Here is a 14,521-nt window from a genome sequence, read left to right on the forward strand (position 1 = left end):
GGAAGGCTGAATGAAACTTGAGATCACAATACAGGAGGAGCGAAGGAATTATGCTTCATAATTACATAGAGGATTGTAAGGGTAACTGACCAAGTAGACCTCGAAGCAGTGTTCTCGACGACGCAAAACACAAATGAGTCAGATAGGGGATATGATCCAGACATACAAAATACTCAAGGATATCAATGAAATTGACAATAATGAGTAGTAACAACTAGAAGAAAAGCTAACCACACAGAGGTGTGCCGAAAGCAAATAAAGAGGCCGAGGGATATATTGCTTCTGATGAGACATTTGGAAAGGCAGAACCTAAGATATGAAACTCGGTCCTGTAAACTCTGGCAAGAACACAACGAGAGAGAGAAAAAAAGTCAGCTGCACACACACGAGGCCAACACAGCCTCCACAAAAGTTCACACAATAGCTCGCGTCTGGCACATTCCCAGCAGGTCAAGCACGTTCGGCTCAGGCCAGTTTGTGGATTGGTAAGAGTAAACAACATTTAAAAACCCTTCTATTCTTCACATCACACCACAGTCTCCAACATCCTCCAAGACCTCCCAATACCCTCCAAGACCCCCCCAACAACCTCCATGACCCCCAACAACCTCCAAGACTTCCCAACACCCTCCAAGACCCCCCAACAACCTCCATGACCCCCAACAACCTCCAAGACCTCCCAACACCCTCCAAGACCCCCCAACAACCTCCATGACCCCCAACAACCTCCAAGACCTCCCAACACCCTCCAAGACCCCCCAACAACCTCCATGACCCCCAACAACCTCCAAGACCTCCCAACACCCTCCAAGACCCCCCAACAACCTCCATGACCCCCAACAACCTCCAAGACTTCCCAACACCCTCCAAGACCCCCCAACAACCTCCATGACCCCCAACAACCTCCAAGACCTCCCAACACCCTCCAAGACCCCCCAACAACCTCCATGACCCCCAACAACCTCCAAGACCTCCCAACACCCTCCAAGACCCCCCAACAACCTCCATGACCCCCAACATCCTCCAAGACCTCCCAACACCCTCCAAGACCCCCCAACAACCTCCATGACCCCCAACAACCTCCAAGACCTCCCAACACCCTCCAAGACCCCCCAACAACCTCCATGACCCCCAACACCCTCCAAGACCCCCCAACACCCTCCAAGACCCCCCCCAACAACCTCCAAGACCCCCCAACAACCTCCAAGACCCCCCAACACCCTCCAAGACCCCCAACACCCCCAACACCCTCCAAGACCCCCCAACACCTTCCAAGACCCCCCAACACCCTCCAAGACCCCCACATCTCTACAGACCACTACAATAAACGTTTAGACCACCAGAATATCCCAGCCTCCCACCGCCTCTCTAAATATAAACTCCTCCCCTGAACAGTTATGAACAAGGCCACGAAAATGGGAACTGGGTTTACGAGTCTCTGCTGATCTGTAAACTGTACTTTCCGGTATTTTTATTTTATCCTTATTATTACTGGTCATTCTTCCTCTTCCTCCATCTCCTCTTCCCTCTTTTGCTCAACTATTGCCTCCTCTTATTAGCTTATATATATCTATGGATATCTACAACTATTGTACTGCCGGTCGGCCGAGCGGACAGCACACTGGACTCGTGATCCTGTGGGCCTGGGTTCGATCCCAGGCGCCGGCGAGAAACAATGGGCAGAGTTTCTTTCACCCTATGCCCCTGTTACCTAGCAGTAAAATAGGTACCTAGGTGTTAGTCAGCTGTCACGGGCTGCTTCCTGGGGGTGAAGGCCTGGTCGAGGACCGGGCCGCGGGGACACTAAAAAGCCCCGAAATCATCTCAAGATAACCTAGTTGTACTCACCTAGTTGTGCTTGCGGGGGTTGAGGCAATTGACGCACTATTGTGTCACGAAACTGTTCAATTGTATTACGAGCAAGTGTGAGCGTGGTGGACGAACTATCACAAAGGTTGCAAGTAATAGGCTCAGCTCAGAGGAAAATGCCAGGAAGGAAAATTGTGTTATATTGCAGAAACTTCTGACTCATCGACGATTGCAGAAAAGTCCAAAAATTTTCCTATTTTCGGTGATCATTATTAGGGCTATTATTTTCCGGCTTACACATACCCGGGCTTAGCGAAAGTTGGTCCTTAGACGAGCCCTGAACAACGGTTAGGAAATCGGTAATCAGCCTCGTTCTACATGTAATTATAAGGTGTGAAGGATGCATAAAACTGTTTGTGTAATAATCTAAGATGAGGTCCGACAAAGACCTTTTGTACCCTCTGTAATGCTTTTTGCGCTACCGCTCACGGGATGAGTATGGGGTGCACAATAAACTAGCCGCCTCCGGCAGCAACAATCAAATCAAAGACTCTCTCTCTCTCTCTCTCGTGCGCACAGATCAACAAGCTGTCTCTCAGAATGTTTGGTAATATGTTTATTGTTTGTGATGTGTGTATATGTATGTATTAACACGATGTACTGAACGGGGTGAGAATAGCTTGAGCTACCTCATCAATTTGTGTGTATTTTACATCAATAAACTTTTTTCAATTTCAATTTCAACAAGCTGTTTACAAGAGAAAGGTCACGAACAGAAATATTATGAACAAAATATAGAGAAAAGCGGGTACCGGGTGGACCCGGCATCCCGGTCAATCCAGTGTTTGCCTCCTCCCTCCATCTTTCCACCAAAACAAATCCAAATCCCTTGTCTGTCTGTCTGTCTGTCTCTGTGCCTCTATGTCTCTGTCTCTCTCTTCCTGTCACGTGTCTCACTTATATATATATATATATATATATATATATATATATATATATATATATATATATATATATATATATATATATATATATATATATATATATATATATATATATATATATATATATATATATATATATATATATATACATATATATATATATATATATATATATATATATATATATATATATATATATATATATATATTGTAAAAAAAATTATTACCTTCTGTAATATACTGAGAAAGAGATGCATAAATATATATTAATATTCCCGGGGCAACCAGACCAACACTTACGACCAGGTAGTAACACTAAGAGAGAGTGGGACCGGCTCGTAGAAAACGGCGGCGAAATCTACGTAGAACTAAATAATAAAACAAAACACTCTTCGAGATAAAAACCGGAATGTTTCCCAAGGCAACAAGTTGGGGATGTCCCCAGCCGGGCGTTGGGCAACTTGGGGCTCTCTGAAGAAGAGGAAAAAAAAAACCAAAGGTGAACAAAATATGATCACCGCCAGTGATGCAAAACAAGTCTCATCTCCAATGCTTCGCGAGTGATTTGACCTAAGTTCGTATCCTGGTCGGGGGAGGATTGACTGGGCGCCAAGCCTTAACTGTACGCTTCTGTTCACCCAGAAGTGAATGGCTACCTGGTTGTTAAGCGACTGTTGGGGTTGTATTCTTGGGAAACTAATGGGCAAAGTTGACCAGACCACACACTAGAAGGTGAAGGGACGACGACGTTTCGGTCCGTCCTGGACTATTCTCAAGTCGATTGTCAACAATCGACAATCGACTTGAGAATGGTCCAGGACGGACCGAAACGTCGTCGTCCCTTCACCTTCTAGTGTGTGGTCTGGTCAACTTACTTTAGCCACGTTATTGTGACTCATCGCCTGCATAATGGGCAAGGCTTATCATGAGCTATGGGAAGGGAAAGCTCTCAACCTGCTAACAGGAGTCAGCAGTTCCTATACCCACCTATTAAAAAAAAAAAAATGGTGCTATATATCTCAAAAGCAGAGATACCAGTATCGCAAACACTGATAACTTTACAAAGAAATGTTTGCATTAATAAGAAAAACAAGTAATTCCTAAGTGTAATTACCTCAGTGTAGTTACAGGATGAGAGCTACGCTCGTGGTGTCCCGTCTTCCCAGCACTCTTTGTCATATTGTCTTTGCAACTACTGACGGTCTTGGCCTCCACCACCTTCTCACCTAACTTGTTCCAACCGTCTACCACACTGTTTGCGAAAGTGAAATTTCTTATGTTGTTTCGGCAGCGTAGTTTAATTAGCTTAAATCTATGACCTCTTCTTCTGAAAGTGTCAGGTCTCAAGAACTTTTTTTATCAATTTTGTCGATTCCTGCTACAAATTGTTATCAATTTGTCGATTGAATATCGCCTCTTTTTCTTCTATCTTCTAGCTTTAGCATATTTAGTGCCTGTAACAGCTCTTGTAGAGCGACGGTGTGCCTTCATGCAGGTCGGCGTTCAATCCCCGACCGTCCAAGTGGTTGGGCACCATTCCTTTCCCCCCGTCCCATCCAAAATCCTTATCCTGACCCCTTCCCAGTGCTAAATAGTCGTAATGGCTTGGCGCTTTCTCCTGATAGTTCCCTGGGGGACCTTCCCCTTGTCTTTCAGTTCCAAAAGTTATTAAGTTGCGTGATTTTGGACCTTGTCCAGTTTGTTGATGCGCTTCTTAAGATGTGCTTCTTAAAATGTGCTTCTTAAGATGTGCTGCTTAAGATATGGGCACCATACAACCACTGCACATTCCCACTTTGCTGCCACCTAGGTCATGAACAATTTCTTAAGTATTTCGTCACCCATATATTTAAAAGCACTTCTGAAATTGGAAAGTGTTACAGGTTCCTCGCACAATTTTCCGTATGTGGTCCTCAGGTGATAGCTTTCTATCCACATCTCTTGTCAGAATTCTTTAAAGCTTTTCCACATAATTTGCAAGTTATCTTTGACCTATTTTCTCCTATTCCACATTCCATGACGTGGCATTTATTGACATTAAATTCCATTTCTTAAATGTTACTCTACAGACCTTTTTTGTCCGGATCTTCTTGAAGGGCAAGGCGATCGTCTTAGTGTCTGATCTTAACTAGTACCTTAGCATCATCATCTTCAGCAAACATCTTCAGTTGATTTTGTATTTCTTCTGGTAGATGGTTTATGTTGACGATGAACATTACTGATGCATCAACACGGGGCCATGGGAGGCATAACAGACCATCAACACGGGGCCATGGGAGGCATAACAGACCATCAACACGGGGCCATGGGAGGCATAACAGACCATCAACACGGGGCCATGGGAGGCATAACAGACCATCAACACGGGGCCATGGGAGGCATAACAGACCATCAACACGGGGCCATGGGAGGCATAACAGACCATCAACACGGGGCCATGGGAGGCATAACTGTGGGAACCGACCTGTGAGATTTATATTTATTTAATTTATATGAATTTATATTTACGTTAATTTATATACTTCGATAGCAATTTGTATAATAAGTGGACTGTATTTCTGCAATAATCTCATAATCTCACAAATCGATCCTCTACACATTAGGGGGGTTTATATTTATATGTATGCAGCCAATCAAACTACAGTAACTACATACATTGAAGAGGTTCCTTATCTTATAGTACAGCAGGTTAGTCCACCAGGTATAACTAGGGTGTAGACACCAAATTATCCTCTTTGAGGTAGCTTCCATATCACCCAGTAACTGGTGCACAAATCTTGCATCCTCGTCTTGACCTGTCAAAAGTGCGCTAGCTGTGAAGCCAGATACCTATATATGACAAGTATATCAGAGAAAACACTATAGAACATGAAGACCTGGCTTAATTACCTTTAGTTTGAGGCGATTTCGCGATCTAACCGGGTCACCCTATATCCTGACATTAATGGCCATAAATGAATGATAAACGGGTTTCGGATAGACACTTAACTTGAATGTAGACAGCGTGTTGACAATGGTACACCTTTGGGTTCCATAACACTACGTCCAAGTAAATTTAACAGGAGCCGAATTTGCTCCCGTGTGAGCCTCTGGTCTCAATCTAAACAACAATGGCTGCCCTCCTTCCTCCACTCTGACGCCTGGCTTACATTGTCCAGATTTCAGAAAGTGATAGAAGGGTCACATTTACTCTACTTTAATATTGATAATTAAGTTAATTTATATAAGATGTTTTTATGATGGTAAAGTCCAAAGACTAATGTATTTAAGAATAATTCCCAGCAGAATAGCTGGTGAATTATAATAGTATGTGGTGATGATATCCCGTTTTCTTAGACGGTAATTCCACTACAAGTTACGTTTTCTATGGGTAACTTGTTTATACAACACAGCTCTTATCTGTCTGTATGATATATTAAATGCTGTCGGATTTTCCGACAATAACAGACCATCAACACGGGGCCATGGGAGGCATAACAGACCATCAACACGGGGCCATGGGAGGCATAACAGACCATCAACACGGGGCCATGGGAGGCATAACAGACCATCAACACGGGGCCATGAAGGTATAACAGACCATCAACACGGGGCCATGAAGGTATAACAGACCATCAACACGGGGCCATGAAGGTATAACAGACCATCAACATCAAGGGAGCCGGTGGCTGAGCGGACAGAGCACTGGATGCGTGATCCTGTGGTCCGGGGTTCAGAGTTTCTTTCACCCTGATGCCCCTCTTACTTAGCAGTAAATAGGTTCCTGGGAGTTAGTCAGCTGTCACGGGCTGCTTCCTGGTGTGTGTGGTGTGGGGGGGGGGGGGTAGTAGTAGTAGTTAGTAACAGTTGACACGTCTGTTACTAACTGACAGTTGAGAGGCGGACCGAAAGAGCAGAGCTCAACCCCCGCAAGCACAACTAGGTGAAAACACGGGCACATATAAAGGCAATCACATATTACCACTGTAACAGGTCTCTATAAACAGATTGACTAATATTAGACAACATGTGAAAGGATGGACTACATATTCCTACACTACGCAGTCTGCGTCATTGTTAAAGTCGTGTGAATATCGAAATATAAGCGCGTACCTTGGTAAGAAAACACCTTAAAAGAGTACTAAACTGTGTAAGAAAACACTTTAAAAGAGTACTAAACTGTGTAAGAAAACACCTTAAAAGAGTACTAAACTGTGTAAGAAAACACTTTAAAAGAGTACTAAACTGGGCGTGAGAACACGTAACAAGTAGTGTCGCAGTGTTCAGCTCTCAATGAAAGACTTGAGAAGCTGGGGATCCTCAAGGATGCACCCAAGGACCCGCACTGTCCTAGCTCTGCCGTCCCAAGCAGGGCGAGACGTATGGGCAAGTCTCCTTACACCCGCGGCCTCTGTTCACCCAGCAGTGATTAGGAACCTGGGTGTTAGTCGACTCTTGTGGATGGGGACCATTCCCCATCCTGGGGACCTTAAAAGGCCATTCCCCATCCTGAGGAATGGTCGAATGCTGCACACATGTCCCAAGTATACTTGAATTTCCCACAAACGCCGCAAAGCACAGCACGAGGAAAATAGCCGCACGGCTACACATGAGATATGCCCCAAGGCAAAGGAACTAGCACCACAAGGCCACTGCAATGAGTGGACCGGAAGGTCCCAGAGACCAAAGAAAGATTCACGCCCAAAATCAAAGAGTGGGTCCACGCCCAAAATCAAAGAGTGGGTCCACGCCCAAAGTCAAAGAGTGGGTCCACGCCCAAAGTCAAAGAGTGAGTCCACGCCCAAAGTCAAAGAGTGGGTCCACGCCCAAAGTCAAGGAGTGAGTCCACGCCCAGAGTAACTACAGTTCCGGCACCTTGTGAGTGACCCGCGTGAGGAAACTAACACCTTGTCGAGGTTTACAATGACGGGAAAACAGTCAGGAATAAAAACGGAGACAGCAAATCCCAACAAGAACCCTTGAAGAAGCTACACAACTCCTTAGCAAGGAGGCTACCGGATATCCTTCCTAACAAATTCAAGGCGATGAAGATGGGAAAGGAAAAACAACCAGAGAAACATTTAATTGTGAATCTTTAACCAAATGTTCCCAGATTTCAACACGAGGCAGTTGGACTTGTTTTTTTTTTACACCTAATGCCTCTGTTTACCTGGCAGTAAATCTGTACCTGGGAGCTAGTCAACTGTTATAGGTTGCATCCTTGGCAAGGTCAGTTGCTGGCCTACAAGGGTCGCTTAGCCTAGCAAGCTGCCTCTCCTCGACAACAAGAACCAAACTGGTAGAGACAGAAGAAAACGGATATTATGGTAGACTTAGACAAGTTTATCTACGGAACTCGCTGTTATAAGTTCCACAAATACAATAAAAATAATGTCAAGTAACAATATTGGCGACGGACGGCCGTAAATCTAAAATATACTTTATATATATATATATATATATATATATATATATATATATATATATATATATATATATATATATATATATATATATATAGGTCAGTGTACCAATAGCTACTGCGGACGACATGTTCAAACTTGTGACTCCCCCTCAGCACTATTCACGCTCTGCTCTATTTCTGTTGAGGGTCCGAAAATAAGGTTACAACCAAATTTAACTCTCCCGAGGTCTAATATAATACGTACGTATACTCAATTAGTCCTAAGATTCCGAATGCTAGGCCTATAATTTCTTATTTAGCTCTAGGACAGACAAAGTTAGGTTTAGGGGTTTTAGATTTTAATATACCTACCCTTTTTATCTGTACAAAACGTGAACTTTTTGATGCAACAGTCCATGTTTTGTACAATCCATCCATAATACCTATAGGACCTATTATTTTTTGGAGGATAGGCTGATTTTTTTCAAGACAAACTTGCAATAACGGTAAGGAGGTATGGTTTACGGTACCCTATACCTGATCAACCAGGCTGTGATGCGAACGTCAGGCTGAGAGCAGCCGCGTCCAACAGCCTGGCTGACCAGTCCAGCAACCAGGAGGCCTGGCCGACGACCGGGCCGCGGAGACGCTAAGCCCCGGAAGCACCTCAAGGTAACCTCAAGGTAACCCTAAGCTATGCACGCTTGCCCGTGACCCGTATTGATCAGGCAGAGCGCCAGGAGCCACCGCAAAAGTCAACCACTGGCTAAAATATTATGTTGAAGGTAAGAACTTGTAGACAAGAGTAAATCCGAGGTCTCACCTGCTGGGTAACAGCAGGCTTGGCCTCCCCACAGCTGCTGATGACCTCTTTTTGTTCCACAGATCCTTGGGGTTTTCCGTTTGGCAGCTTGTGGGTGTCTTGCCTGTCGGGGGGATCATTCTTGAGGAGGGAGATGTCCTTCGATGCTGACGGCGGGGCACTGACTGTTACATTCCCTCTAGTACCTAAGTTGATATTGCTGGCGTTGGCTCCCGCTGCTGCGTCGCCTTCGTCTAATGGCACGCTAACGAAGGCTGGGTTATCGTGCCCGCACGAGACGCTAGAGTCATCATCCTCTTCTCTCCGTCGGTATAACTGGCACACTACCGGGCTCTTCGCGGGGAACATCGCTCTAGTTACTCCACCCCCAACTAAAGCTTTTCCAAAACCGCAGCCGAACCTCAGCACCAAAGTCACAAGCCCTAGAGTGACCTAGAATTATTTGAAGACACCACACACATGCGCGACACAACTCGCTACTGGATATCGTTGGCCATCAGCGCGAGCTGTGTTGCGCGCGTCACCACCGCCCAGGACTGAATGGTGGCCACTCCTGTGTTCCCCCCTAGTCATCACCTGGCTAGATGCGGTGACGCTGCAATATCCGATTGACTCAGAGCCGCCGTACGCGCGTTTTTACCTGCTTCCAGCGATGATGTACTTTCCCAGTATTTTCCCTAAGCAACAGTCATGTGATGTGTCTTCTTAACTCTCTCCTCTCTCTCTCATATCTTTCCTTATCCTTCCCCTCTCTCTCATCTCTTTCCTTATCCCGTGATTGTCTGTGTCCGACTGTCTCTGTGTTTTTCTGTCTGTCTTCCTGTCTCATTACACAGGTCGACCTGGATTCTGTGCATGCCTATCTCTGTCTCTGTATCTTTATCTCTGTTGTACAAATAATCTATTAAGTTTCCCATTGGCATGGGGCTGGTCCGCCAGTGGGAGGATCCTAATGGTGTGAAATGATAAAACACTCTTATAGCTTCTTGTTGGTTTTGAGAAATAGCCAAGAGGAAACTATTAAGAGTATAAGGAACGCTTAATTAGAGGTAAGGAACATTATATTGTTAAAACTAGACAATAATGATAGCTGGTAATTTATTCAGCTCGCCTTCAAGATGTTGTTTTCTGACATTGTTTATCCGTATCAAGACACTCGTTATCCGTTGTGTCGAAGGTCGTTTAATTGTAAACGACCTTCATCCACGTGTTGACAACCATATCTTCTCTCGCTCCGCGCTTCTCTAGAAAAAAATTATATATATATATATATATATATATATATATATATATATATATATATATATATATATATATATATATATATATATATATATATATATATATAATTTTTTTAAATAAGGAAGGGAGTACCACCTCTGGCTGGAAGAAGTGGGACTCTTAGCCTCAGAGGAAACCACACAAAACATTAGAGGGAATGTTTAGGTCCCCTCCAATACAGTTTCTGTGTGCTTTTCTCCTACCATCCCCTTCCTTTTGTATTTGTTGTGCTTTATTATATATTTAAAGGTTACAAGATTAGGTTACTCATTGGTTGACACAATGAGTGCTTAAAGATTATGGCTCTCTTGAAGCTCCTCCGTTTCCTGACAGGAACCGAGGATGCAGCAGGCGTTTCCCCTCTGGATCGCCACACTGAGGCGCTGAAATAAAAAACTGGAAGCCCTTGGGTTTCTCGTGACGTCAATGATCCAACAGCCCAATTCCTTGAGAAATCCCAAGGCACTCCTACCCCAGGGGCCATGCGTCTCAGACGCTATGGGAACAAAGGTGTATTGACCTTCCAATCGCCTGTATTTAACTGATTTGTCTAATAGTAATTAAATTAAATAATTAAATAAATAAATAAATAAATAAATAAATAAATATATATATATATATATATATATATATATATATATATATATATATATATATATATATATATATATATATATATTCTTATTTAAAAGTTATTTTCTTATTATTTCTTATTTATTTCTTATTTAAATATACAAGAATTCTTACATTCTTGTACAGCCACCAGCACGCACAACGTTTCGGGCAGGTCCTTAATCCTATATTTTCCCGGAATACGATCCGCCAAATCGTTTAAGAACCAGGTACCCACTCACTGCTGGGTGAACAGAGGCTACAGTTAAGGAATAGCACTCAGTCAATCCTCCCCGGCCAAAGCGCTCCTTTCGCCTGATGCACCCATTCACCTACCATTAAATTAAAATTAAATTAATTAACCCAAAGATTTTTAATTCCAGTTCTGGATATCCATTTTGAAAGGAAACAGTTATCTTACTACCCTCATACTCAGGTAGCGTGGCCGAGTGGTCTAAGGCGCTGGATTTAGGCTCCAGTCTCTCAGGAGGCGTGGGTTCGAATCCCACCGCTGCCAAGTTCCTTTTTAGAAAGACTGTAATTACTAATTATGCGCACCTAGGTAGCCTGAGGAGAGGCGCGAGGCAGCCTGTTGGGCACGAGGGGAAGAACGAGAGGACACACGTGAAGGGGGGGATGGGGCCGGGCTATTTTTTTTTTGGGGGGGGGGGGGGCAAAACCCCCCTATTTACTCCTTAACATATTATTTACATTTCACTCATTTTTTTATTAGGAACGTGATCCTGTTTTCTATGAGAAGGACCCAACCACTTGGGCTGGACGATAGAGCAACGGTCTAGCATCATGCAGGTCGGTGTTCAATCCCCGACCGTCAAAGTGGTTGGGCACCATTCCTTCCCCCCGTCCCATCCCAAATCCTTATCCTGACCCCTTCCAAGTGCTATATAGTCGTAATGGCTTGGCGCTTTCATCCCTGATAATTCCTTCCTTCTATGAGAACGATTTAAAAATAATATTCGTACGCAAAAATAATATGAAAACGGAAAGAATACTCTGCAGCGGGGAAAGTGCCTCATACAATGAGGCAATTTCTAGGAGCGGGGAGCCGGTCGGCCGAGCGGACAGCACACTGGACTTGTGATCCTGTGGTCCCGGGTTCGATCCCGGGCGCCGGCGACAAACAATGGGCAGAGTTTCTTTCACCCTATGCCCCTGTTACCTAGCAGTAAAATAGGTACCTGGGTGTTAGTCAGCTGTCACGGGCTGCTTCCTGGGGGTGGAGGCCTGGTCGAGGACCGGGCCGCAGGGGGACACTAAAAAGCCCCGAAATCATCTCAAGATAACCTCAAGATACAAGTCAGCTCCTATGTATATCCACCCAAACCCATTCATATATATGTCTAACCTACGCTTGAAACAAACAAGCGACCCCACGTCTATACCGGTAATTAATGTTCCATAATAGTACAAACCCTATTTCCAACCCCTTATTTATCCATGTCTTTCCTAAATCTGAAATTATCGAATTTATACCAACTATTTCGTGTTGCTGTATTTAAGACATTGTTAGCATCTTTGTTTTACCTTTGGTGTACCTCAGTCATGTCACTCTTTGCATGTCTTGGAGAGAGAGCAACGGAACGCCCACTCACAGGAGGAGTCCCCACGAGGCGGGGCCCAAGAGCTAATAGCCCGGTTCTACAGGCCCCAAATAGTAAATACTGCTGTTCAACAACGGGTGATGTTTTGACTGCTGGGTGTTCCTGCTGGCCTTAGTTAAAGGCCCCGCCTTAGACAACCTAGACGACCTTACCTTCCCAAAGGCAGGACATGTTGTTCAGCTTAGTGAGGACATGTTGTTGTTCAGCTTAGTGAGGACATGTTGTTCAGCTTAGTGAGGACATGTTGTTGTTCATCTTAGTGAGGACATGTTGTTCAGCTTAGCGAGGACATGTTGTTCAGCTTAGCGAGGACATGTTGTTCAGCTTAGTGAGGACATGTTGTTGTTCAGCTTAGTGAGGACATGTTGTTCAGCTTAGTGAGGACATGTTGTTCAGCTTAGCGAGGACATGTTGTTCAGCTTAGCGAGGACATGTTGTTCAGCTTAGTGAGGACATGTTGTTCAGCTTAGTGAGGACATGTTGTTCAGCTTAGTGAGGACATGTTGTTCAGCTTAGTGAGGACATGTTGTTCAGCTTAGTGAGGACATGTTGTTGTTCAGCTTAGCGAGGACATGAAACGTGAAATCATGCCCTCCCTCCTCCCCCCCCCCTTTTCCGCAAGGTCGAACTACTGACCTGTCCCAAGATGCAAACCCGACAACAGTTACCCATAACCCCCCATGTACCTATATATTGCTAGGTGAACAGCGGCATTAGATGAAAGGAAACGTACTCAACCATTTCCATCCCTTCCGGAAATCCAACTCGAGATCCCCCGACTGTGAGTCGACAACGAAGCCAACTGTGCTACGAGACCCTGGCATGAACGCTCAAGCGAGTAAAACATGCTCACGTAACGCTTAAACAACGTTGATAAATCTTGGCAACAACGTCATTTGCCGGGGTAGAAGAAGGGGGGAGGGGGAAGGGGGGGAGGGGGGAGGGGGGAGGGGGGAGGGGGGGGGAGGGGGGAGGGGGGAGGGGGGAGGGGGGAAAGGGGGATGGGGGGGCATTATTTGTTAACGGACTCGCGTCATAACCGACTCACAAACTTAGGACAAAAAAAGTCAAGGAACAATAATTAGAGAGACGCACACTCGCCGCCCGGTGTTCCCTTCCCTACTGGGAATGTCGGGTTCAAGGTATCACCCTCTCAACCAACTGCATGTAACGGGACAACTGTATATAAAAAAAGAGTGAATTATTCTATCAATATCGATTTCGGGCAATAGGTTATAGCAGTAGTAGTAGCAGTAGTAGTAGTAGTAGTAGTAGTAGTAGTAGTAGTAGTAGCAGTAGTAGTAGTAGTAGCAGTAGTAGTAGTAGTAGCAGTAGTAGTAGTAGTAGTAGCAGTAGTAGTAGTAGTAGTAGCAGTAGTAGTAGTAGTAGTAGCAGTAGTAGTAGTAGTAGCAGTAGTAGTAGTAGTAGTAGCAGTAGTAGTAGTAGTAGTAGTAGCAGTAGTAGTAGTAGTAGCAGTAGTAGTAGTAGTAGTAGCAGTAGTAGCAGTAGTAGTAGTAGTAGTAGTAGTAGTAGTAGCAGTAGTAGTAGTAGTAGTAGCAGTAGTAGTAGTAGTAGCAGTAGTAGTAGTAGTAGTAGCAGTAGTAGCAGTAGTAGTAGTAGTAGCAGTAGTAGTAGTAGTAGTAGCAGTAGTAGCAGTAGTAGTAGTAGTAGCAGTAGTAGTAGCAGTAGTAGTAGTAGTAGTAGCAGTAGTAGTAGTAGTAGCAGTAGTAGTAGTAGCAGTAGTAGTAGTAGTAGCAGTAGTAGTAGTAGTAGCAGTAGTAGTAGTAGTAGCAGTAGTAGTAGTAGTAGTAGCAGTAGTAGTAGCAGTAGTAGTAGTAGTAGCAGTAGTAGTAGTAGTAGTAGCAGTAGTAGTAGTAGTAGTAGCAGTAGTAGTAGCAGTAGTAGTAGTAGTAGCAGTAGTAGTAGTAGTAGTAGCAGTAGTAGTAGTAGTAGCAGTAGTAGTAGTAGTAGTAGCAGTAGTAGTAGTAGTAGTAGTAGTAGTAGTAGTAGTAGTAGCAGTAGTAGTAGCAGTAGTAGTAGTAGTAGC

At 44.3% G+C, this 14,521-nt stretch overlaps 1 protein-coding gene and 1 non-coding gene across 2 annotated transcripts in view; one reads left to right on the forward strand and one right to left on the reverse strand.

Moving 5' to 3' along the window:
• Positions 1-9,519, reverse strand: part of LOC123770879 (facilitated trehalose transporter Tret1-2 homolog) — a 23,021-nt gene extending 13,502 nt beyond the window's left edge. Inside the window, exon 1 of the mRNA XM_045763056.2 lies at positions 8,960-9,519. Within this exon, the coding sequence (XP_045619012.2) occupies positions 8,960-9,307 (348 nt within the window). The 5' untranslated portion in view covers positions 9,308-9,519. The remainder of the gene's footprint in view (positions 1-8,959) is intronic.
• A 1,768-nt stretch (positions 9,520-11,287) lies between these two features.
• Positions 11,288-11,369, forward strand: TRNAL-UAG (transfer RNA leucine (anticodon UAG)). The gene has a single exon. It is a non-coding gene; the product is annotated as a tRNA-Leu (tRNA).
• Positions 11,370-14,521: the final 3,152 nt, after the last annotated feature.

The sequence above is a fragment of the Procambarus clarkii genome, chromosome 56 (genome assembly GCF_040958095.1).
Source record: "Procambarus clarkii isolate CNS0578487 chromosome 56, FALCON_Pclarkii_2.0, whole genome shotgun sequence".
NCBI classification, from domain to species: domain Eukaryota; kingdom Metazoa; phylum Arthropoda; class Malacostraca; order Decapoda; family Cambaridae; genus Procambarus; species Procambarus clarkii.